This window comes from Hypanus sabinus, chromosome 12 (genome assembly GCF_030144855.1).
Source record: "Hypanus sabinus isolate sHypSab1 chromosome 12, sHypSab1.hap1, whole genome shotgun sequence".
Taxonomy (NCBI): Eukaryota; Metazoa; Chordata; class Chondrichthyes; order Myliobatiformes; family Dasyatidae; genus Hypanus; species Hypanus sabinus.
This window is the reverse complement of record NC_082717.1, coordinates 1,918,361-1,946,110: the sequence shown is the minus strand read 5'-3', so window position 1 is coordinate 1,946,110 and position 27,750 is coordinate 1,918,361. Positions and strand designations below refer to the sequence as shown.

Here is a 27,750-nt window from a genome sequence, read left to right as displayed (position 1 = left end):
GAATGCAGTCCAAGAGCTGCCAGACGTTCCTCATACAGTAACCCTTTCATTCCTGGAATCATTCTCGTGAATCTTCGCTGAACCCTCTCTAATGTCAGTATATTCTTTCTGAAAAAAGGAACCCAAAACTGCACACAATACTCCAAGTGGGGTCTTACGAATGCCTTATAGAGCCTCAACATCACATCCCTGCTCTTACATTCTATACCTCTAGAAATGAATGCCAGCATTGCATTCACTCACAACCGACTCAACCTGGAGGTTAATCTTTAGGGTATCCTGCACAAGGACTCCCAAGTCCCTTTTTATCTCCATATTTTCAATTCTCTCCCCATCTAAATAATAATCTGCCTGTTTATTTCTTCCACCAAAGTGCATGACCACACACTTTCCAAAATTGTATTTCATTTACCACTTCTTTGCCCATTCCCCTAAACTATCTAAGTCTCTCTGCAGGCTCTGTTTCCTCAACTACCGGCTCCTCCACATATCTTTGTATCATCAGCAAACTTAGCCACAAATCCATTAATCCCATGGTCCAAATTATTGACATACATCATAAAAAGCTGCGGTCCCAACACCGACCCCTGTGGAACTCCACTGGTAACCGGCAGCCAGCCAGAATGGGATCCCTTTATTCCCACTCTCTATTTTCTGCCGATCAACCGATGCTCCACTCATGCCAGTAACCTTCCTGTAATTCCTTGGGCTCTTATCTTGCTAAGCAGCCTCATGTGCAACACCTTGTCAAAGGTTTTCTGAAAATCCAAGCACACCACATCTGCTGCATCTCCTTTGTCTACCCTGCTTGCCATTTCCTCAAAGAAGTCCAGAAGGTTAGTCAGGCAGGATTTTCCTTTCAGGAAACCATGTTGGCTTTTGCCTCCATCTTGTCATGTGCCTCCAGGTACACTGTAATCTCATCCCTAACAATTGATTCCAACAACTTCCCAATCACTAATGTCAGGCGAACAGGTCTATAGTTGCTTTCTGCTGCCTCCCACCCTTCTTAAGTAGTGGAGTAACATTTGCAATTTACCAGTCATCCAGTACGATGCCAGAATCTATCGATTCTTGAAAGATCACCATTAATGCCTCCACAATCTCTACAGCTACTTCCTTCAGAACCTGAGGGTGCGTTCCATCAGGTCCAGGAGATTTATCCACCCTCAGACCATTAAGCTTTCTCCATACAAATGCATAAGTTAGCAACTTGTCCTCAACACAAATACATGTCAGTAGCCTGTCCCAAACACAAATACACGTTAGTAGCCTGTCCTCAATACACAATTTACTGCTTGCTCTACTGTCGCAATGAGGCCACACTCGGGTTAGAGGAGCAACACCTTGTATTCCATCTGGGTAGCCGTCAACCTGATAGCATGAACACTGATTTCTCAAACTTCTGGTAATGCCCCTCTTCACCATTCTCTATTCCAATTTCCCTCTCTCACCTTTTCTCTTTACCTGCCCATCATCTCCCTGTGGTGCTCCTCCCCCTTTTCTTTCTTCCATGGTCTTCTGTCCTTTCCCCCTTTTCCAGCCCTGTATCTCTCACCAATCAACTTCTCAGCTTCTTACTTTACCCCTTCATCCCCAGTTTCACCTACCACCTTGTAGTTCTTCCTCCCCTCCCCCTACTTCCTTCCCCCCACTCCTCATCTGTTTTTCAAGTCCTGATTAACTGTATTGGCCTGAAACTGTACTCTTTTCCATAAATGCTGCCTGGACTGCTGAGTTCCTCTAGCATTCTGAGGATGTTTCCTATGGTGAGAGAGTCTAAGACCAGAGGACACAGCCTCATTACAGAGGGGCATCCTTTTGCAATGGAGATGTTAAAGCAGGGGTCGGCAACCTTTACCACTGAAAGAGCCAATATGGACTCATTTCCCACAGAAAAGAAAACACTGGGAGCCACAAAACCCGTTTGACATTTAAAATGAAATAACACTGCATACAATGGATTTTTTGCCTTTATGCTATGTATAAACAAACTATAATGTGTTGCATTTATGAAATTGATGAACTCCTGCAGAGAAAACGAAATTACATTTCTGCATGCAACAAAAACATTTTGAACTCCGAAAAAAAAACGTTGGGTTGAAGGTTACTCCATAGTTAGCCTACCTTGGATCGAAGAATTAAAAGAAAGCGCGCACTGGCGGGTGTCAGGCATTGGCAGTTGTGATGTATATTAATAGCGATAAAAAAACACGTTGTAGCGGTGTGCTACACGCAGCGCTAAAATAACGACACTGCAGTCAAAGGTAACTTTATTCGAACTAAACAGCCTTGCTTTAAAGCCTCCCTCAACCCATCCCCGTGGGCACGGATGCTCCAAAAGACACGTACTCACAAACCCCCGTAGGCTATCTCCCTTAGCCGGAACGGTGGCTAATTGTGAGCCGGTTCGGATGTGCCAGGAAATGGGGTCTCCACAACGTTTTATTTAGATTGTACAAGATCACCATAATCTTCAAATTTTGAATTACATTTCAAAAACTAACAAACCATGGGGAGCGCAGCACAGAGATGAAAGAGCCGCGGGTTGCCGACCACTGTGTTAAAGGATTTCTTTAGCCAGAGAGTGGTGAATTTGTGGAATTCTTTGCCACAGCAAGCTGTGAAAACCAAGTCATTGCGTATAATTAAGGCAGAGGTTGGCAGATTCTTGATTAGTCGGGACATAAGGGAAGAAAGGGAGAAGGGATAAAGCAAGAAGAAGGAAATTGAATAGCCATGAAGAAATGGTGAAGCAGATGTGCTGGGCCAAATGGCTTAATTTTACTCATATACCTTAAATTCTTATGGTCTTTCGAAATGGACGTCCCGCTATTCTGAGTCTATTTCCTCTGACTCTGGACCCCTCTACTATAGGAAACATCCTTTCTACATCTAGGCCTTTTAATATTCAATAGAATTCAATGAGATCCCTCCCTCCTTCTTCTAAGCTCCAGCAAGTACACATTAGCGGCCTGTCTTCAACACAAACACAGACTGTTGCCATTCACATTCCCAAAAACAGCTAAGTCACAGAAAGTCGAGCATAGAGCAAGAGCCTCACACAATCCTCAGCAACCCCCACCCAGTGCAGCCATCTCCACAGCTACCCTCCCTGGGAGAAAAATATCCCATCACAATACATTCGTTTCCATCTACCTATTCATGTCACATATAACATCCAAATTTCTCCAATCCCACACCCACATTACATCCCAGTTCCTCTCCCCATTCCCACATTACATCCTTGTTCCCATCTCCCCATTCCCTTTCCCACATAACATCCCAGTTCTTATATCCCCATTCTCACATGAAATCTCTGTTCCCATCTCCTTATTCCAGTTGCAACATTACATCCCAGTTCCTGTCACCCCATTTCAAAACCTACATAACATCCCAGTTCCCATCCCTCCATTCCCGTTTCTCGCATTCTATCCCTGTTCCTATCTCCCCAATCCCACATCCGCATCACATCCATGTTCCTTCCACCCCTCTGCATTCTGACCCACAGGGCTAACGTTGTTTCTAGCCTGATAACCAACTCAAAGGGTGTTCCCTACAGATCAGTCTAGACCTCTCCCAGCCACCATTCATGCAGTCTGCCAGTCCATCTTATCCCTGGCCCCTTGCTTTGGCACTGAGAGACTTGGTGCAGTCTACACCACTCCATGATGCCACATCCACCCAGAGTTTTATCTCTGCTGATCGAATGCATAATAAATCAGGTCAGAGGTTCCTGCTTATGTCAACTTCCATCTGTCTAACTGGTAGCTGGGTCTTCAATGTATATACGCTCACCTGACATTCTCATACTGGTGCACGTAGATCTTGTGGAAACCTTGCAGCATTCTCACGTCTTCAGACATGTCACGAACGATCTCAAGCATCATAAACTGTGGGAGCACGGACAGTACCAACTTCTCCTGTTTAAAGCACAATGAGGAAAGCTAAGGAGGATTTTCTTCATAAAATAGCCAAAGAACACAGTGCCCTTCACTATCTAAAGAAAGACAGAGAAACCTCATTGTTACAGCTATTGAGCAACAGGGGACATGATCTTAAGCACGACTAAAGGACAGTATAAAATTGTGGGACATGCAGACACTGTAGGAATAGAGATATGTGGAAACAGTGTCTTGGAGGAAATGGGGAGATGGTGCGATGGGGAATATGAACAGACAAGTGTGATGGGGATATGAACAGACATTGTGATGGGGGATATGAACAGGCAGTGTGATGGGGATATGGGGAGACGGTGCAATGAGGGATATGAACAGACAGTGTGATGGGGATATGAACAGACAGTCTGATGGGGATATGAACAGACAATGTGATGGGGATATGGGAAGACAGTGCGATGGGGGATATGAACAGACAGTGTGATGGGGATATGGGAAGACAGTGCGATGGGGGATATGAACAGACAGTGTGATGGGGATATGGGAAGACAGTGCGATGGGGGATATGAACAGACAGTGTGATGGGGGTTATGGGGAGATGTTGCAAAGCGGATATGAACAGACAGTGTGATGGGGATATGGCGACAGTGCAATGAGGGATATGAACAGACAGTGTGATGGGGGATATGGAGAGATGGTGCAATGAGGGATATGAACAGACAACGTGATGGGGATACGGGCAGACAGTTTGATGGGGGATATGAACAGACAGTGTGATGGGGATATGGGCAGACAGTGCAATGGGAGATATGAACAGACAGTGTGATGGGGATATGGTGAGACAGTGCAATGGGAGATATGAACAATCAGTATGATGGGGGATATGAACAGACAATGTGATGGGGGATAGGAACAGACAGTGTGATGGGGGATATGAACAGACAGTGTGATAGGGGATATGAACAGTCAGTATGATGGGGGATATGAACAGTCAGTATGATGGGGGATATGAACAGACAGTGTGATGGGGGATATGAACAGTCAGTATGATGGGGGATATGAACAGTCAGTATGATGGGGGATATGAACAGTCAGTATGATGGGGGATATGAACAGACAGTGTGATGGGGGATATGAACAGTCAGTATGATGGGGGATATGAACAGACAGTGTGATGGGGGATAGGAACAAACAGTGTGATGAGGGATATGAACAGACAATGTGATGGGGATATGGGGAGGCAGTACAATGGGGGATATTAACAGACAGTGCGATGGGGGATAGGAACAAACAGTGTCATGAGGGATATGAACAGACAATGTGATGGGGGTTATGGGGAGATGTTGCAAAGGGGATATGAACAGATAGTGTGATGGGGATATGGCGACAGTGCAATGAGGGATATGAACAGACAGTGTGATGGGGGATATGGAGAGATGGTGCAATGAGGGATATGAACAGACAATGTGATGGGGATATGGGCAGACAGTGCGATGGGGGATATGAACAGACAGTGTGATGGGGGTTATGGGGAGATGTTGCAAAGGGGATATGAACAGATAGTGTGATGGGGATATGGCGACAGTGCAATGAGGGATATGAACAGACAATGTGATGGGGATACGGGCAGACAGTGCAATGGGGGATATGAACAGACAGTGTGATGGGGATATGGGCAGACAGTGCAATGGGGGATATGAACAGACAGTGTGATGGGGGATACGGGGAGACAATGTGATGGGGGATAGGAACAGACAGTGTGATGGGGGATATGAACAGACAATGTGATGGGGATATGGGCAGACAGTGCAATGGGGGATATGAACAGACAGTGTGATGGGGATATGGGCAGACAGTGCAATGGGGGATATGAACAGACAGTGTGATGGAGATATGGGGAGACAATGTGATGGGGGATAGGAACAGACAGTGTGATGGGGGATATGAACAGACAGTGTGATAGGGGATATGAACAGTCAGTATGATGGGGGATATGAACAGACAGTGTGATGGGGGATATGAACAGTCAGTATGATGGGGGATATGAACAGACAGTGTGATGGGGGATATGAACAGTCAGTATGATGGGGGATATGAACAGACAGTGTGATGGGGAATAGGAACAAACAGTGTGATGAGGGATATGAACAGACAGTATGATGGGGGATATGAACAGACAGTGTGATGGGGAATAGGAACAAACAGTGTGATGGGGGATATGAACAGACAATGTGATGGGGATATGGGGAGACTGTGCAATGAGGGATATGAACAGACAGTATGATGGGGGATATGAACAGACAGTGTGATGGGGGATATGAACAGACAGTGTCATGAGGGATATGAACAGACAATGTGATGGGGATACGGGCAGACAGTGCAATGGGGGATATGAACAGACAGTGTGATGGGGATATGGGCAGACAGTGCAATGGGGGATATGAACAGACAGTGTGATGGGGATACGGGCAGACAGTGCAATGGGGGATATGAACAGACAGTGTGATGGGGATATGGGCAGACAGTGCAATGGGGGATATGAACAGACAGTGTGATGGGGATATGGGGAGACAATGTGATGGGGGATAGGAACAGACAGTGTGATGGGGGATATGAACAGACAGTGTGATAGGGGATATGAACAGTCAGTATGATGGGGGATATGAACAGACAGTGTGATGGGGAATAGGAACAAACAGTGTGATGGGGGATAGGAACAAACAGTGTCATGAGGGATATGAACAAACAATGTGATGGGGATATGGGGAGACTGTGCAATAGGGGATATTAACAGACAATGTGATGGAGATATGGGGAGGCAGTGCAATTGGGAATATGAACAGGTGGAATCAGGGATAGGGAGTGATGGTTGGATGGGGTTATGGGGAGATGGTGGAATCGGGGATATGGAGTGATGGTTGGATGGGGTTATGGGGAGATGGTGGAATCGGGGATATGGAGTGATGGTTGGATGGGGTTATGGGGAGATGGTGGAATCGGGGATATGGAGAGATGGTTGGATGGGGTTACGGGGAGATGGTGGAATCGGGGACATGGGATGATGGTGGGATGGGATTTGGGGATAGGGTGGAATCAGGGATATGGGGAGATGGTGAAATCCGCTATATTGGGGGATGTTGGGATGGGGATATGGAGGGACATTGGGATGGGACATGGAGTGACAGTGGGATGGGGAACTAGTCTTTGAGCTGACAACAATGTTCTCTGATGTTACCTGTCTTTCGTTTTCTTTCTCCAATTGCAGCCTGCCATCAATACTCCGTCTAGTTTTCAGGAAAGCCAATCGCTGTGCCCGGTCAGTGAGATAACTGATAAAGAGACTGCTGATGTTCATGCAAGCCAACAAAAGCACTTTGACAGAGATCTGTAATGGGAACACAGGACTCATCGTGAGGACATTGGGATGGAGGCACAGTTGACAACGTTGCGGGTGCAGGAGATCTACTACACATCATTGAACATAGCACCTAGAACATTATTGTACCAGAACTGGTCCTTCAGCCCACAAAATGTTGTGCCAAACCAATTAATCAAATGGTTAACTAAAGTAATCCCTTCTGCCTAAAAAATGTCCATACCTTTCCATTCTCTGCACATTCTTATGCCTATCTAAACATCTCTTAAAAAGCTCTAATGTATCATATTTAATTATTTATTTAGAGATACAGCCTGGAATAGGCCCTTCCACCATTCAAGTCATGTTGACTGACAACTTAACCCTAGCCTAATCATGGGAGAATAAACCGTGGCCAATTAACCTACTAACAGACACATCTTTGTGCTGTGGTAGGATACCAGAGCACCCAGAGAAAACTCATACATTCGACAGGGAGGATGTACAGACTGCTTTCAGATGACATTCAAATTGACCCTAAGCTGTAAGAGGATTGTGCTAATCATATCACTACCGTGTAGTAAAATTGCTTTTACCTCTACCTTCAATGTTCAAATCAGGTGACCCTGAACTTCCTGACCTTCAAAATAAACCAGGAAATTATAGGCTGGAGGGCCTGACATCAGTAGTAGAAATATTATTGGAAGGTATTGTAAGGGACCAGCTATATGAGTATTTGTATAGACAGGGACTGACTAGGTATAGACAGCATGGCTTCGTGCGTGGTAGGTCATGTCTAACCAATCTTACAGAGTTTTTCAAGGAAGTTACCAGAAATGTTGATGAAGGCAAGACAGCGTATGTTGTCTACATGGACTTTTAGCAAGGGATTTGAGAAGGTCCACATGGGTGGTTGGTCAAGAAGGTTCAGTCGCTCAGCATTAAATTGTATTAGACATTGGCTTCGCGTGAGAAGACAGAGAGTGGTAGTAGATACAGGCAATCCCCGGGTTACGAATATCTGACTTATGGACAACTCGTACTTACAAATGGACTGCCATAAAGACTATTATATTGAAAATTTGAGCTAAATACAATGATTCGTAATAGCGAACACAAGCACTACGTTGTGACGCTCATGAAAATATTGTGCGGCTTCAGCGGTTTGTCGGCTCGAGGAAGGAGAATGCCGTCCGCCATTTTAAGTCAGATCACATTGCCATTAACACTGTGTTGAGTGTGTAACTTTGTATCTGGCTTAAAATTTTCTCTTATTTACCCTTGTAGCCATGCCTCCAAAGCGTAAATCCGATGCAAGTGCTGGTGATGGATCAAAGAAAAGGAAAACGATCACTATTGAAAATAAGCTGGAAATAATAAAGCAATCGGAAAGAGGTGAAACACCATCGGTCATTGGAAAAGCATTAGGCTGCAGTTGGTCAACGATTGGAACAATTTTAAAGGATAAAGTGAGAATAATGGAGCATGTGAAAAGCCCTGGCCCGATGAAAGATACAATTATTACGAAGCAATGCAGTGGTTTAATTACTGCAATGGAAAGGCTATTGATAATTTGGTTAGAATGATCATTATTTGCATAGAAAGGCAAAATATATACTATATACAGTGACTAACTGACACTAAATAAGACCAGATGTACCTGTTCCAACTTACGTATAAATCTGACTTAAAGACAGACTTAGGAGGGGATCTCGTTTATAACCCAGGAACAACCTGTAGTTGCCTCTATGACAGGAGGCCTGTGACAATTGGAGTGCCACAGGGATTGGAGCTGGGTTCATTGTTGCTTGTCTTCTATATCAATGATCAGGATGATAACCTGGATTACTGGATCAGCAATTTTGCAGATGACACTGTTACGTCCGTAGCCCCCTCCTTTGTGAGAATCGCAAGGTCACCGGTGGGTTGGGTCAAGGGGCCCAGGAAATGAGAGTGGGACGTGCAAAATGCCTCGTTTCCCCGGCCATATAAAGTTACGGGACATGGCTATTGTCTCCAGAAGACCAAGTTGTGTATTGAGTACTGTACTATTCATTGAAGCCCCTCAGGGGATGACCAGAGTGGGCTGGTTGAGGGATTGCATCATCCCAACCTGATTGACATCGGAGACCCCGTGAGGAAGTATAAAAGAGGGTCTGGGGAACAACCCCTTTAGACGCACCAGAAGAAACGTTAAGTGACCACATAACAGCAGGAAGTCATCTGAAGGAAGCCACGTGCGTTCGATTCCGTGGCTGGAACCATGGGAAAACAGCTTTTAGCTAACAACAGGGAAGCCCACTCCCCTGACTCAACGGATCGGCATCTTAAAAAACCTGGGGCAAGTTTAAACCGCATCACTTTTAATCCCAACAACGCTGCAGCTTGAAAGAACTGATAGTGACTGTTATCTTTCCATCGGACAATACATTACCCCCTAGACAACGATAGAGCTATCTCTTATTGGTTATTATTATACCCGCGCTTAGATTTAGTATTGACGACGTATGTTATCTGTACGTTTGCATTAATCTTATTTTTGTGCCCTTTATCAATAAATACTTTTAAAAATAGTACCATCAGACTTCAAAGGACCTCTCTATCTTTGCTGGTAAGTGATCCAGTTACGGGAATTCGTAACAACACCAAAATTGGATGTGTAGTGAACAGCGAGGAAGGTTATCATGGACCAGCTACCAGAATTTAGACCAGCTGGAAAAATAGGCTGAAAATTGGCACATGGAATTTAATGCGGAGAAGTGTGAAGTGTTGCACTTCAGTAGGACCAGCCAGAGGAAGTGTTACACAGTGAACGAAAAGGCACTGAGGAGTGCGGTAGAACTAAAGAATCTGGGAATACAGGTCCATAATTCATTGTAAGTGGCATCACAGGTAGATAGGGTAGAAAAGAAAGCTTTTGGTAGATTGGCCTTTATAAATCAAAGTATTGAGTATAAGAGTTGGAATGTTATGGTGAGGTTGTATAAGACATTGGTGAGGCTGAATTTGGAGTTTTGTGTGCAGTTTTGGTCACCGAATTACAGGAAGGGTATTAATAAGATTGAAAGAGTGCAGAGAAGGGTTACAAGGATGCTTCCGGGTTCAGAGAAAGCTTGAATAGGTTAGGACTTTATTCCCTGGAGCGTAGAAGAATGAGGGGAGATTTGATAGAGGTGTATAAAATTATGATGGGTATAGATAGAGTGAATGCAAGCAGGCTTTTTCCACTGGGGCTAGGGGAGAAAAAAAACCAGAGGCCATGGGTTAAGGGTGAAGGGGGAAAAGTTTAAAGGGAACATCAGGGGGGGGCTTCCTCATACAGAGAGTGGTGGGAGTATGGAATGAGCTGCCAGATGAAGTGGTAAATGTGGGCTCACTTTTAACATTTAAGAAAAATGTGGACAGGTACATGGATGAGAAGTGTATGGAGGGATATGGTCCAGGTGCTGGTCAGTGGGACTAGGCAGAAAAATGGTCCGGCACAGCCAATAAGGATGAAGGACCTGTTTCTGTGCTGTAATGTTCTATGGTTCTATGGGATAAATGCGAGCAGGCTTTTTCCACTGAGGTTAGGTGAGACTACAACTAGAGATATTGGATTAAGAGTGAAAGGTGAGAAGTTTGAAAAGTCAGAAAGTCATGAGGCAGGGGATAAGTGGCTGTTTGGAGAAAGAAATTGGCTTAAAGAAAGAAAGCAGAGGGTAGTTGTGGAAGGAAAGTATTCTGCCTGGAGGTCGGTGAATAGTGGAGTGCCACAGGGATCTTGTCCTGGGACCCTGCTATTTGTGATTTTTATAATTGACCTGGATGTAAAGGTGGAAGGATGGGTGAGTAAGTTTGCGGTTGACACGAAGATTGGGGAAGTTGTGAATGGAGCTGCAGGTTGTCAAAGATTACAAGAGGATATAGTCAGGCTGCAGAGTTGGGTAGAAAAATGGCAGATGGAGTTTAATCCGGATAAGTGTGAGGTGATGCAGTTTGGAAGGACAAACCAGAAGACTGAGTACAGGATTAATGGTCAGTTACTTAAGAGTGTGGATGAACAAAGGGACCTTGGGGTTCAAATCCATATATCCCTCAAGGTCGCTGCACAGGTTGATAGGGTAGTTAAGAAGGCCTATGGGATGCTAGGCTTCATTAACAGGGGGATTGAGTTCAAGAGTCGAGAGGTCATGTTGCAACTCTACAAATCTCTGGTGAGACCGCACTTAGAGTATTGCGTTCAATTCTGGTCACCTCATTATAGGAAGGATGTGGAAGCTATGGAATGGGTGCAGAGGAGATTTACCAGGATGTTGCCTGGATTGGAGAACAAGCCGTATTTAGCAAGGTTAGCTGAGCTGGGACTTTTCTCTTTAGAACATAGAAGAATGGGAGGGGACTTGATAGAGGTCTACAAGATTATGAGAGGCATAGATAGGGTGGATAGTCAGTACCTGGTTCCCAGAGCACCAATAGCAAACACCAGATGGCACATGTACAATATTAAGGGAGGGAAGTTTAGGGGAGACATCAGGAGTAAGTTTTTTACACAGAGGGTTGTGAGTGCCTGGAATGACTTGCCAGGAATGGTGGTGGAGGCTAAAACATTAGGGGTATTTAACAGCCTCTTGGACAGGCACATGGATGAAAGAAAAATAGAGGGTTTATGGGGTAGTGTGGGTTTAATACTCTTTTTAATGATTATATGGGTCGGTACAACATGGAGAGCTGAAGGGCCTGTACTGTGCTGTAATGTTCTATGGTTCTATGGTTTAAGAGGAACATGAAGGAAACTTTCTTCACTCAGAGGGTGGTGAGTGTGGAACGATCTGCCAGCACAAGTAGTGCATACGAGCTCAATTTCAAAGTTTAAGAAAGTTTGGATAGGTACCTGAATGGAAGGGGTATGGAAATGTATGGTCCAGTGCAAGTCGATGGGATTAAGCAGTTTAATTGGCTCAGCATGGACTAGATAGACCAAAGAGCCTGATTCTGCGCTGTACTTTTCTATGAATCTATGACTTGATTAGATATGATCTCTGTAAACCTAGCAGGGATGCCACAAGGCAAAACCACTCTAAAATGGGGTCTCAGACCAGACCAGCACAGCTGACATATTGTAACATACACAGTATGTAAAACAAGGTCAGACAGCATCCATAATTTCTCAATGAGCTTGATAAATTCTATGCTCATTTTGGAAAGAAGAGGAATGGAAAGTCACTCCTCACCCCGGCAGCCTCCAATGCTCCTACATCCAAGTCACCATTGTGAATATAAGATCAGACTTCAAGAGAGTGAGTCTGCAGGAAGCATCTAGCCTGGATGTGTCTCTGACCGCATCCTTATATCCTGTGCAGATTAGCTGATGAGGGATGCTCCTGATATTATAACATCTCCCTGCTTCAGTCTGAGGTTCCTACCTTCTTTCAGTATCCTGGAACCAAAGGAAAATTTTGAGAGGACAAGAAGATTGCAATGCGGAGGCTTTATAAGGCCTTCGTCAGACAGCACAGTAAGCAGTTTTGGGCCCCTTATCTCAAAAAGGATATGCTAGCGTTGTAATGGGTCCAGAGGAAGTTCAAGGGAATGCTACCGGTAATGAATAGATTATCATATGAGTAGTTTTTGATGGCTCTGAGCCTGCCTGCACTCGCTGTAGTTTAGAACAATGAGGGGTGATCTCTTTAAAATATATCAAATAGTGAAAGGCCTAGATATAGCAGATGTGGAGAGGATATTTCCTAAAGTGGAGGATTCTCAGGTAAAGGACATTCCTTTAGAACAGAGGTGAGAAGGAATTTCTTTAGCCAGACAGTAGTGAGTAGGTGGAATTCATTGTCACAAATGGCTGTGGAGGCCGAGATATTGGGTATATTTAAAGTTGATGTTGATAGGTTCTGTATTAGTCAGGGCTGTACAGGGAGAAGGGAGCAGAATGGGATTGAGAGGGTTAATAAATTCAGCCATGATGGAATGATGGAGAAGTCTCAATGGGTCAAATGGCCTAATGTTCCTCCTATGTCTTATGTTCTTACGGTCTAAAAATAAGGTAACATCCCATAACAGCTCCAGCCCTGTGGCACTGACTTCATGAATTGTTTAGAGAGGCTGGTCAACTCCAGCCTCCCAGACAAACTCAATCATTGCAACTTGTCAACTGTCAAAAAAGATCTACTGTGGATGCTATCTTCCGGCCCTACACTCATCTCTGGAGCATATGAACAATAAATACATCTTTGTTTAGACACCGTTCATTGACTACAGTTCTGCTTTTCTAGCAACCACTTAAATCTGTGACTCAACATCTCTCTTTGCAAGTGGATCCTTGATTTGCTGACAAACACATTTATTCTAAACACTGGTGTTCCACAAGGCTGCATCAAGGATGTAGAAACCGTACAAAGGGTGCAGAAGAGGTTTACAAGGATGTTGCCTGGATTGGGGAGCTTTCCTATCTTGTCTGTTCCTATCCCTCTCCAATGCTATGGTAAAGGAGATAGAATTGAGATCACTATCTCCAAAATGCTCTCCCACTGAGAGATCTGACACCTGACCAGGTTCATTTCCCAATACCAGATCAAGTTCAGCCTCTCCTCTTGTAGGCTTATCTACATATCGTGTCAAGAAACCTTCTCGAACACACCTAACAAACTCCACCCCATCTAAACCCCATGCTCTAGGAATGGATAAATCCCTAGGGCCTGACAAGGTGCCCCCTTGGACCTTGTGGGAGGCTAGTACAAAAATTGCACAGTCGCTGGCAAACGTCCTTGTGGCAAAGGACTGGTGGATAGCTCAGGTTCCATTGTTCAAGAAAGGCTCCAAGATCAAGTGAGGAAATTACAGGCCAGTAAGTGAATGAACTTTTGGAAGGTATTCTAGACAGGGGCTGATTAGGAATAGGCAAGATAGTTTTGTGTCTTTTAGGTCTAACCAATCTTTTAGAGCTTTTCAAGAAGGTTACAGAAAAGTTCCCCAATTAGAAGTCCTGGATGAACCATGAGATCCGAAATTTGCTGAGGGCCAGATCTGAGACATTCAAGTCTAGAGACCAAGAGGTGCAGGTATGATCTCTGGGAAGCCATTTCCCAGATGAAGTGGAGATTCCAGACCAAATATGAAATGAATCAATGAAGGATAATCAACATCAATGGCAGGGTTTGAATGCTGTAACCTCCTACAAAGCTAAATCAAGCAACATAGGAGTCTTCAGGGTTTCACTTGCAGATGAGCTCAATGCCTTCTGCACTCACTGTGACAGTCAGAACATGAAAGGACCATTGTGAACCCCCATGTCTCCTGACAATCCTTTGATCTCAGTATCTGATGTGTGGGCTGCCTTCAGGAGGGTGAATCCACGGAAAGCATCTGAACCAGATGAGGTACATGGCCATGTACTAAAGTCTGTACTGACCTACAAGCCAGTGTGCTCACTGAGAGCTTTAACTTCTTGCTTTGGCAATGTGTAGTAACTAACTGCTTCAAGCAGGCTTTAAATATACTGGTGCCGAAGAAGAGGATGGTTTCTTGCCCCAACAACTATTGCCCATTTGCACTTACATCCACACTGATGAAGTGTTTTGAGAGGCTGTTGATGAAACATACCAGCTACTGCTGAGAAGCAACATGGATCCACTCCAATTTGCCTACCAGAACAACAAGTCCACAGCAGATGCCATCTCATTGGCTCTTCACTCAATCCTGGAATATCTGGACATCAAGATGCTCTTTATCAACTACAGCTCAGCATTTGTTTCTTTTTACAATATTTTTATTCAGAAGAAAAAAAAACAAGATTTACAGAGTGCAACACATAGATATATCTCAACGTAACTTGTGTACATTCATATATTGTAATAAAATTGATCAAAATATTATAGCATAACACATAAAGGTATACAACTCTGTAATCAAAAATTTAAAGAAAGGTCATATATCATAAAAGAAATTTTTTATATTAAAAAAAAGTCAACCCCCTACCAACTACCAAAGATTGAGAGGGTGAGTGAAAATGTATACCCTTCCATCCTTTGAAAAAGCGTGAAATATCATCTTTACGAATATAGGTTTCTTGGAGAAAGATTATACGAGTTTTAAGTTTCCTGATATAAGAGAAAATCTTATTTCGTTTAACAGGGTTATTTAGACCTTTCACATTAAAGCTGAGTGTATTAATAAAAGAATCCATCAAGTATCCTTTAGTAATGTATAAAAGGTAATCACAAACATGTAGATAGTGAATAAATAAAACAGTAAAAGCCTCCAGCTTTATGGAAGAACCCATTTCCCCCCTCCTTCCCCCCAAAGAGAAAAAATCAGCCAAGGGAGGCTGAAGACTAATTCTAACGTTCCCAACCCAAAACTCCAGTGGCTCCTAAAAATATATATGTATAGCTGTGCTGAATACACAATTGTAAATATATGTATACAAAAACAAAATATCAAAGTAAATAAGTTTGCTATTTACGAGAAAAAACCATGGGAAAATATAAGTATTAGTCTCGGTAAAAAGGAAAGACAGATAAGGAAAATCAATAAGCAAAACAACATATACTCGCGGGTGCAAAAAAAAGAGAAGTAAAGAAACAAATAGAAAATAATTAGAAAGGGAAACGGTTTAGATAACTTCCTGCCTGGCTAATTTAAAGCATTCAAGGGAGAAAAAAAACAAAATGACAAAATGTAAAATATTGAAAAAAACCAAAAACCAGCAATAGAATATTGTATACTATTGAAAAACAGTAAAAGACTGAAAAGTGTATAGATAATCAAAAGATAGGAAAAGTCCGAATGAATTTAAAGTAAAGCAAAACACCTTATTCCTCAGTAATTACTACATGTATACACTACATAATTACTTTCAGTCAAATTACTGAAAGGAAGGTAAAAATAAAAATAACACTGAGAGAATATAACGTTTTGTTTAAAAAGAGCTGCGAGAAAGTAACATTAGAGGACCCATATAAAGGCAGAAAACAACAAAAGAGAAAATGGATGCAGTCTGCCTGCATATTTTGCAGTTTGAAAGATAACAAGGCACCAGTTACTTAATCAAACAAATGATTAAAACTTCGTAAAACCAAGAAACCTTGTTATCAACAAAGCGCCAATTACTTGATTGAACACCTGAAATTAAAACATTTAGCATAAAGCAACTCAAGGTTGAATTTAAGCATGGAAACTATGTAAAAATTTCTTAGCTTTTTCAGGCTTCGTAAACCAAGAAACCTTATTATCAGAAGTAGTAACCTTGAGTTTACACGGATCTCTGAGAGAAAGGCGACAGCCAAGCTTAAAAATATCAGACATGACCTCTTTAAAAGCCTGTCTAGCTCTTAAAACTTTTGGTGGATAACCTTGAACGATAGAAACTGTTGACCACAAAATTGTAATATGTGTTTTTTCCTTGATTCACGAAGGATCTGTTCTTTAATCTGATAGTCATAAAAGCGAATGATAATAGAGCGTAGTTTGGCAGGATCCCAATTAGGTAGGGTAACTCGGTGAACACACAGCTCAGCATTCAATACCATCAAAACAAATAATTCAATACCTCAAAACTAATCAATAAGCTCCAAGACCGTGGCCTCAATACATTTTTGGATTGGCAACAGCAGCTCCTCCACGATCTCCATCAGCATAGGTGCACAAGAGGGCTGCGTGCATAGTCCCCTGCTCTACTCACTTTATATTTATGACGGAGTAGCTAAACACACCTCCATATCATATTCAAGTTTGCTGATTGTGGGCCGAATCAAAGATGGTGATGAATCAGCATCCAGGAGGGAGATTAAAAATTTAGTTGAGTGGTGTCATAACAACAACCTCTCACTCAATGTCAGCAAGATCAAGGCACTGACTGTAGACTTTGGGAGAGGGAAATCTAAAAGGTCCATGAGCTACTCCTCAACAGAGGATTACAGTTGGAGAGGATTCACCTCTTATGTTCATAGGTGTTACTATTTCAGACGATTTGTCCTGGACCCAGTGTGTAAGTGCAATTGTAAAGAGAACACAGCAGCACCTCTACAGATTCGGCAAGACATCTAAAAACTATGACGAACTTCTAGAGTGTGTATTGACTGGCTGCATCACGGTCTGATATCGAAACACCAATGCCTTTGAATGGAAAGTACTACAAAAGTTAGTGGATTTGGCCCAGTATGTCATGGGTAAAGCCTTCCCAACCACTGAGCATATCAACATGAAACACTATTGGAAGAAAGCAGCATCCATCATCAGAGATCCTCACCAGCCAGGCCATGCTTTTTTCTTGCTGCTGCCATCAGGTAGAAGATACAAGTGCCTCAGGACTTGCAACACCGGGATCAAGAACAGTTAGTACCCCTCAACCATCAGTCTCTTGAACTAAAGGGGACAGCTACACCCACTGTGATGTTCCCACAGCCAATAATCTCATTTTAAGGACTTTATCTCATTTTCTCATGCTCCCATTATTTATTGCTATTTATTTCTATCTGTGTTTGTTGTACAAAAATAGAAAACCTACAGCACAATAAAGGCACTTTGGCCCACAAAGTTGTGTCGAACATGTCTCTACCTTAGAAATTACTAGGCTTACCTATAGCCCTCTATTTTTCTAAGCTCCATGTACTTATCCAAAAGTCTCTTAAAAGATCCTATTGTATCCACCTCCACCACCGTTGCCGGCAGCCCATTCCACGCACTCACCATTCTCTGCATAAAATACTTAACCCTGACATCTCCTCTGTACCTGCTCCCCAGCACCTTAAACTTGTGTCCTCTTGTGGCAACCATTTCACCCTGGGTGACTATCCACATGATCAATGCCTCTCATCATCTTATACACCTCTATCAGGTCACCTCTCATCCTCCTTTGCTCCAAGGAGAAAAGGCCAAGTTCACTCAACCTGCTTTCATAAGACATGCTCCCCAATCCAGGCAGCATCCTTGTAAATCTTCTCCGCATCCTTTCTATGGTTTCCACATCCTTCCTGTAGTGAGGCAAACAGAACTGAGCACAGTACTCCAAGTGGGGTCTGACCAGGGTCCTATATTGTCATGGTCCGGTTTGTGAAGTCCATATTCTGGTTCACGGTCCAGTCCATTGTTCCTTATTCCGGGTTTTCCGGTTTTCCCTTGCTCTGTTGAGTGCTCTAATAGAGGCACCTGATTCTCATTTTGGGCTGGCCACATAAATAGCTCCTGGGTTCAGCTTCATTTTTGCTGGACTGTTCCCTTTCCCTCCTCCTGAAGCCTTTGCCTGGGGCCTTGTCTGTATTGCTGTCAAGTTCTACTGCTAGAGTGAGAGTGGAGCCTTGCTATGTCTAGATAAGGAACTATCTCTGTGTCCATGCCTTTGTTAGGTAGGTCTGGCTGTTTGCTGCTACCTTGTGTTGGGAACTGTCTCTCTGTATTCTGTGTATGAGTCCTGGTCCTATGTCCTATTCCTAAGGAGGGGTCCTGGCTCTGTGTTCTCTCTCTCTCTCCAAGATCAAGTCAAGGTTCTTGCCCAGACCATGTGCCTTGTCCTGTGCAGCAGTTCCACACCTAGTCTGGCAGCCAAGTCATGTCCTCACCTGGTTCTGGGGTTCGAGGCCAAGTCAAGACCCAGGTTCTGGGTCCTTGTCCAGTCTCTGGCTCGGAGTCCAAGCCCAGGCTCCGACTTCCCAGCTCGTCCTGGTTCCACTTTCCTAGCCAAAGTCTCTGTTTCTGTCCTAGCTCCTAGTCTGTGTCCTGTCCTGTTCCAAACTCTAGTCCAGTCCAGTTCCTAGTACTTAAGTGTCTGTGTCTTGCATTTGGGTCTGCCTTCAGCGCCCCCCCCCCTTAAGACATATATAGCTGCAACATTACCTCTTGGCTCCAAAATTCAATTCCATGATTAATGAAGGCCAATACACTGTATACCTTCTTAACCACAGAGTTAACCTGTGCAGCTGCTTTGAGGGTCCTATGGACTTGGACCCCAAGATCCCTCTGATCCTCCACACTGCCAAGAATCTTGCCATTAATACTATATTCTGCCATCATATTTGACTTACCAAAATGACCCACCTCACACTTACCTGGGTTGATCTCCATCTGCCACTTCTCAGCCCAGTTTTGCATCCTATCAATGTCCTGTTATAACCTCTGGCAGCACTCCACACTATCCACAACACCTCCAACCTTTGTGTCATCAGGAAGCTTACTAACCCATCCCTGCACTTCCTCATCCAGGTCATTTATAAAAATCACGAAGAGTAAGGGTCCCAGAACAGATCCCTGAGACACACCACTGGTCACTGACCTCCATGCAGAATATGAACCATCTACAACCACTCTTTGCCTTCTGTAGGCAAGACAGATATGGATCTACTCTGTTTCTTGAATAAGGGAACAACATCCCCAACCCTCCAATCCTCCAGAACCTCTCCCATCCCCATTAATGATGCAAAGATCATCGCCAGAGGCTCAGTAATCTCTTCCCTCACCTCCCACTGCAGCCTGGGGTACACCTCATCTGGTCCCGGTGACTTATCCAATTTGATGTTTTCCAAATGCTCCAGCACATCCTCTTTCTTAATATCTACATGCTCAAGCTTTTCAGTCTGCTGCAAGTCATCACAATCACCAAGATCCTTTTCCATAGTGAATACTGAAGTAATGTGTTCATCAAGTACCTCTGCTATTTTTTCCAGTTCCATACACACATTTTCCACTGTCACACTTGATTGGTCGTATTCTGTCACATCTTATCCTCTTGCTCTTCACATACTTGTAGAATGCCTTGGGGTTTTCCTTAATGCTGCCCACCAAGGCCTTCTCATGGCCCCTTCTGGCTCTTCTAATTTCCTCAAGCTTCTTCCTGTTAGCCTTATAATCTCCTAGATCACTAACATTACCTAGCTCTCTGAACCTATCGTAAGCTGTTCTTTTCTTCTTGACTAGATTTACTACAGCCTTTGTACACAACTGTTCCTGTACCCTGCCATAACTTCCCTGTCTCATTGGAACGTACCTATGGAGAACTCAGCACAAATATCCCCTGCCTGGACATTTGCCACATTTCTTCCATACCTTTCCCTGAAATCTTTTCCAATTTAAGAACCATAGAACATTACAGCACAGAAACAGGCCTTTTGGCCCTTCTTGGCTGTGCCCAACCATTTTTCTGCCTAGTCCCCGACCCGCACCTGGCTCATATCCCTCCATACACCTCTCACCCATGTGCCTGTCCAAGTTTTCCTTAAATGCTAAAAGTGAGCCCACATTTACCATTTCATCTGGCAGCTCATTCAGACATACAGACATACTTTATTGATCCCGACAGAAATTGGGTTTTGTTACAGTCGCACCAACCAAGAATAGTATAGAAATACAGCAATATAAAACCATACTCCCACCACTCTCTGCGTGAAGCCTCCCCAATGATCCTTTTAAACTTTTCCCCCTTCACCCTTAGCCCATGTCCTCTGTTTTTTTCTTCCCCGAGCTTCAGTGGAAAAAGCCTGCTTGCATTCACTCTATCCATACCCATCATAATTTTATATACCTCTATCAAATCTCCCCTCATTCTTCTATGCTCCAGGGAATAAATTCCGAACCTATTCAACTTTTCTCTGTAACTCAGTTTCTCAAGTCCCTGCAACACCCTTGTAAATCTTCTCTGCAGTCTTTCAACCTTATTAATATCCTTCCTGTAATTTGCTGGCCAGAACTGCACACAATACTCCAAATTTGGCCTTTTTTACAACCTCACCATAACATTCCAACTCTTATACTCAATACTTTGATTTATAAAGGCCAATGTACCAAAAGCTCTCTTTATTACCCTATCGACCTGTGACGCCATTTTTAGGGAATTTTGTATCTGTATTCCTAGATCCTTCTGTTCTACTGCACTTCTCAGTGCCCTACCATTTACCTTGTATGTTCTACCTTGGTTTTTCCTTCTAAAGTGCAATACCTCATACTCGTCTGTATTAAACTTCATCTGCCATTTTTCAGCCTATTTTTCCAGCTGGTCTAGATCCCTCTGCAAGCTTTGAAAACCTTCCTCACTGTCCACTGCACCTCCAATCTTTGTATTATCTGCAGTGATCATTAATGGAGAATGTGTGGAGCAGGTTAAGTCCTACAAGTATCTGGGAGTGCAGTTAGACGAGAAGCTAGACTGGACTGCCAACACAGATGCCCTGTGCAGGAAGGCACAGAGTTGACTGTACTTCCTCAGAAAGCTGGCGTCATTCAATATTTGTAGTGAGATGCTGAAGATGTTCTATTGGTCAGTTGTGGAGAGCGCCCTCTTCTTTGTGGTGGCATGCTGGGGAGGCAGCATTAAGAAGAGGGACGCCTCATGTCTTAATAAGCTGGTTAGGAAGGCGGGCTCTGTCATGGGCACAGAACTGGAGAGTATGACATCGGTGGCAGAGCGGAGGGCGCTGAGTAGGCTACAGTCAATCATGGAAAACCCTGAACATCCTCTGCACAGCACCATCCAGAGACAGAGAAGCAGCTTCAGCGGCAGGTTGCTGTCAATGCAATGCTCCTCAGACAGGATGAAGAGATCATTACTCCCCAACGCCATTTGGCTCTACAATTCAACCACCAGGGGCAAGACATGTTAAAGTACCAGGGTTAGGACTGAGCTTAAGTTAACACTCAATGCACTTTAGTAAACTATTTAAGAACTTTTTAAAAGCTATTTTATTAATGCTTTTTGGGAGGGTGATTTTAGATGCATATCATATTTATACTGAGTTAAATACTGTATGTAATTAGTTTTGCTACAATAAGTGTATGGGACACTGGAAAATGTTGAATTTCCCCTTGGGGAAGAATAAAGTATCTATCTATCTATCTATCTATCTATCTATCTATCTATCTATCTATCTATCTATCTATCTCTATCTATCTAAATTTGCTGATCCAATTTACCATATTATCATCCCAATCATTGATATAGATGACAAATAACAATGGACCCAGCACTGATCCCTGTGGCACACCATTAGTCACAGGCCTCCACCCAATGAAGCAGTCCTCCACTACCACTCTCTGGCTTCTCCCATTGATCCAATGTCTAATCCAATTTATTACCTCACCATGTAGACCTGGCGACTGAATCTTCCTAACTAACCTCCCATGCAGGACCTTACTGAAGTCCATGTAGACAACATCCACTGCCTTCCCTTCATCCACTTTCCTAGTAACTTCCTCGAAAAACTCTAATAGATTTGTTAAACATGACCTACCACACACAAAGCCATGTTGACTCTCCCTAATAAGTCCCTGTCTATCTAAATACTTGTAGATCCTATCTCTTAGTACTCCTTTCAATAAGTTACCTTCTACCAACGTCAAATTTACCAACCGATAATTTCCCGGATTACTTTTAGAGCCTTTTTAAAACAACGGAACAACATGAGCTATCCTCCAATCCTCCGGCACCTTACCCATAGATACCGACATTTTAAATATATCTGCCAGTGCCACTGCAATTTCAACACTAGTCTCCTTCAAGGTCCGAGGGAATACCCTGTCAGGTCCTGGGGATTTATTTACTGATTTGTCTCAAGATAGCATGCATCTTCTCCTCTTCAATCTGTATAGGTTCCATGACCTCACTACTCGTTTGCCTTATTTCCATTAACTCCACACCATTTCCTTAGTAAATACAGGTGCAAAAAACCCATTTAAGATCTCCCCCATTTCTTTTGGTTCCATACATAGCTGACCACTCTGATCTTCAAGAGGACCAATTTTATCCCTTACTATCCTTTTGCTCTTAAGCTTCCAAGTTCCTGTCTGATAGCCTCATAATCCCCTTTACTTCAATAGAACATTTTTCTAATTTGTCTGTTCCTATCTCTCTTCAATACTATTGTAAAGGAGATAGAATTATAACTATCTCCAAAATGCTCTCCCACTGAGAGATCTGACACCTGACCGGGTGCATTTCCCAATACTAAATCAAGTACAGTCTCTCCTCTTGCAGGGTTATCTACATATTGTGTCAAGAACTTAACATACTGTGTCTTCTGCACACTGGTTGGTCTTTCATTGATCCTGTTCTAATTACTATTCAAAAAATTTGCTGAGTATGCCCACCATAACATTTATCTCAGGGTTGAATATGGTGACATTTATGCACTTTGATAACAAATTTACTTTAAACTTTTGAGTCTACATGCACTTTAACAAGGCTCTTGACAAGGTCCCACATACGAGGCTGGTCAAGAATATTTAGTTACTTGGCATTCAGGGTGAGATAGTAAATTGGATTCCATATTGTGGGAGAAGACAATGAGTGGTAGTAGATGGTTGCCTCTGTGACTGAAGGCCTATGATCAGTGAACTGTTGATGTGCCACAGGGATCGGTGCTGAATCCTTTGTTGTTTACCATATATCAATGATCTGGATGATAATGTGGTAAACTGGACCAGCAAATATGTGGATAACAAGACTGAGGACTTAATAGAGAACAAGGAATGCTATCAAAGCTTGCATAATCTGGGCCAGCTGGAAAACGTGCTGAAAGATGGAGGTTGGAATTTAATTTAATTTAACAAGTATGAATTATTGCAGTTTTATGTTTGGACTTTTGGTACATTGGCCTTTATAAGTCAGTATTGAGCACAGAAGTTGGGATGTTATGCTGAAGTTGTATAAGATCTTGCTGAGGCCAATTTGGAGCACTGGGTGCCTTTCTGGCATACAGTCAATGAACAAGCCGCCAAAGACAGTGGTGGATACAGGTTTGATTGCCAACATTTAAGAGGTTTAATTAAGTACATGGATAGGAAGGGCATGGATGGATATTGTCCAGGGGCAGATGGTGGAACAAGGATAAAGATCGGGATTGTATGGATTGGGTGGGCCAAATGGGTCAATTTCTGTGCTATGAGACACAAAAGCAAAAGCGCCGTCAGGTACCTGGTGAGTGAAAATTACACCTTGTGAGTAGCGGAATCCCTCGACGAGTAGGTGGCCGACTGATGAGAGGGTACCAGCTAGGATACTCCAGAGCAGCGGCAGAGGCAGCATGGTATAGGTGCCGAACACAATGTAGAGAATGTACCACGTCTCGTTGGTCTCCAAGCCCACCCCCACCACCAGGAGAATCTGTAGAGTCTGGTAGAACCAGGTGGCGAGGCCAATGTATTGCAGGTAGTTGTGCGAGATGGCGTCTTTGCCGGCCTGGACCATGAAACACAGCATTGCTGAAAAGAGGATGATGAGGCCCGTTAGCCCACTCTTCGTGGGTTCGACCAGCTGGGGCGATAGGAAATAATACACCATCAGAATGGTGAGCTTGGTCAAGCAGTCTATCAAGTTCATCACCACGACAGAATTCCGCCGTTGGCGGGCGAAGTAGCTTTGGTACAGTTTCTCCAGCTCCTTAGATCTGAAGGAGTGGTTTAAGGTGGGGAACAGTAGCCCCCGGTAACTGTAACCCGTCGACACGAAGAACTGGGTCACGGTGTTGTCTGCAGACTCATCCTGGTCGATGCAAGGATAGACGGAGCCCGCCTTGGTGGAGATATTAGACAGGATCTGCCGGTTAATTTTGTAAACGTATTCTTTTTTGAAGGAGATTTTGTACTTTGGGAAGCTGGCGGCATTGGACAGTGATTCCTTCCTCTTGCCGAAGAACCTGGTAACTTTTTGCCACTGAAATACTTGTTGAGATTCAGCCTGATCTTGAATCGGCCGCATGGGGACCTTGAACTCGGAATTCTCGTGTAATGTTTCCATTACGTTGTGGTGGAGGGTCCAACTCCCCGAGACTAACCACCAGCCTTTCCACCTTCAGCCATGCGGCGACGGGGGAGCGCCATTCCTCTCGGTCCGCTCCCAGCAACCACCCACCTCACAGTGTCGCTAGACACCAGCAGCCAGTTCCAAATCCAACCAATCGACTTCGATCATTACAACGGCGAACGGGTCCACGAGCCTCGACCTCCGCACGATCTCCTACCCCGCTCTCTCTCTCTGCTCAAGGACAATTGTGACTCCTTCCCGCTACTGTCCTGTCACAATGGGGTGAGCACGCCCATATCGTTGGCTTTCGCCTGATACGCAACGGTAGCGTTGCGCGGGCAGTCTGCAAAGAACGCGGAACTCATACCGGAGGCGCACCATGTGGGTGAAGAACCAGAGTAGCTGAATGCAGCGGTACTCAAGCACCCCTCGCGCAAACCCAACCAAACAACTGCAGCCGCAAGTAAAGCAGAGCGTGGTTAACAGTTCCAAAAGTCTGAGATCGGGTACATCAGAGAATCGCTTCCATTTTTTAATCCTGCTCGAGCTCTCAGGTCTTGTTCCGCAGGTCTCGTAAATTTAAACCATCTCTCTCAAACTCCAGCTCAACCTACTTATTTAACCTTGCTTTGAACTAACAGTTTGTCTTTTATTTCCATGTTTATTTTTATTATTTTATTTTCATGTTTACACTTTATCCCATTGTAAAAAACTTCCATTGCTGAAGCTTTAGGAAAGCATCAAGTTGGGTAAGTCTTCTGGATCGGACGAGATGTACCCCAGGCTACTGTTGAAGGCGAGGAAGGAGATTGCTGAGCCTCTGGCAATGACCTATGCATCTTCAGTGAGGACAGGGGAGCTTCAGGTGGATTGCAGGGTTGCAGATGTTCCCTGATTCAAGAAAGGGAGCAGAGATAGTCCAGCAAATTATAGACCAGTGAGTATTACTTCAGTGGTTGGTAAATTGATAGAGAAGATGCTGAGAGCCAGGATATAGGAACATTTGGAGAGGCATAATTATGATTAGAAATGGTCAGCATGGCTTTGTCAAAGGCAGGTTATGCCTTACGAGCCTGATTGAATTATTTGAGGACGTGAGTAAACATGTTGATGAAGGTAGAGCAGTAGATGTCGTTTACATGGATTTTAGCAAGGCTTATTGAGAAAATAAAGCGACATGGGATTCAAGGGGACCTTGCTTTGTCGATCCAGAATTGGCTTTCCAACAGAAGGCAAAGAGTGGTTGTAAACGGGTCATATTCTGCATGGAGGTCAGTGACCAGTGGTGTGCTTCAGGGATCTGTTCTGGGACCCCTACTCTTCGTGACTTTTATAAATGACCTTGATGAGGAAGTGGTTAGTAAATTTTCTGATGACACAAAGATTTTGGGTGTTGTGGATAGAGTGTGCAGGGCTGTCAGAGGTTACAGCAGGACATCAATAGGATGCAAAATTGGGCTGAGAAGTGGCAGATGGAGTTCAACCCAGATAAATGTGAGGTGGTTCATTTTGGTCGGTCAAATATGATGGTAGAATATAGTATTAATGGTAAGACCCCTGGCAGTGTGCAGGATCAGAGGGATCTTGGGGTCTGAGTACAATAGACAGTAGGTGCAGGAGTAGGCCATTCAGCCCTTCTAGCCAGCACCGCCATTCACTGTGATCATGGCTGATCATATGCAGTCAGTACCCCGTTCCTGCCCTCTCCCCATATCCCTTGACCCCGCTATCTATAAGAGCTCTAATTCTCTATTGAAAGCATCCAAAGACTTGTTCTCCACTGCCTTCTGGGGCAGAGCATTCCACATATCCACCACTCTCTGGGTGAAAAAGTTTTTCTGCATCTCTGTTCTAAATGGCCTACCCTTTATTCTTAAACTGTGGCCTCTAGTTCTAGACTCACCCATCAGCGGGAACATGCTTCCTGCCTCCAGCGTGTCCAATCCCTTAATAACCTTATATGTTTCAATCAGATCCCCTCTCATCCTTCTAAATTCCAGGGTATACAAGCCCAGTCGCTCCAACCTTTCAACATATAACAGTCCTGCCGTTCTGGGAATTAACCTTGTTAACCTACTATTGCACTCCCTCAATAGTAAGAATGTCCTTCCTCAAATTTGGAGACCAAAACTGCACACAATTCTCCAGGTGGGGTCTCACTTGTGCTCTGTACAGCTGCAGAAGGACCTCTTTACTCCTATACTCAATTCCTCTTGTTATAAAGGCCAGCATGCCATTAGCTTTCTTCACTGCCTGCTGTACCTGCATGCTTGCTTTCATTGACTGATCTACAAGAACACCTAGATCTCGTTGTACTTCCCCTTTTCCTAACTTGACTCCATTTAGATAGTAATCTGTCTTCCTGTTAGTGCCACCAAAGTGGATAACCTCACATTTATCCACATTAAACTGCATCTGCCCACTCACCCAACCTGTCCAAGTCAACCTGCATTCTCATAACATCCTCCTGACATTTCACACTGCCACCCAGCTTTGTGTCATCAGCAAATTTGCTAATGTTACTTTTAATCCCTTCATCTAAATCATTAATGTATATTGTAAACAGCTGTGGTCCCAGCACCAAACCTTGCGGTACCCCACTGGTCACAGCCTGCCATTCCGAAAGGGGCCCGTTAATTGCTACTCTTTGTTTCCTGTCAGCCAGCCAATTTTCAATCCATGTCAGTACCCAATACCATGTGCCCCAATTTTGCCCACTAATCTCCTATGTGGGACTTTATCAACAGCTTTCTGGAAGTCCAGGTACACTACATCCACTGGCT

General features: G+C 43.8%; 1 protein-coding gene across 1 annotated transcript in view; it reads right to left on the bottom strand.

Moving 5' to 3' along the window:
* Window positions 1-24,961, bottom strand: part of LOC132403305 (adenylate cyclase type 8-like) — a 191,743-nt gene extending 166,782 nt beyond the window's left edge. Inside the window, exons 1-3 of the mRNA XM_059986758.1 lie at window positions 24,140-24,961; window positions 7,135-7,284; window positions 3,799-3,923 (exon numbers count right to left, since the gene is read on the bottom strand). Of these exons, the coding sequence (XP_059842741.1) occupies window positions 3,799-3,923; window positions 7,135-7,284; window positions 24,140-24,961 (1,097 nt within the window). The remainder of the gene's footprint in view (window positions 1-3,798; window positions 3,924-7,134; window positions 7,285-24,139) is intronic.
* Between the last annotated feature and the right edge of the window lie 2,789 nt (window positions 24,962-27,750).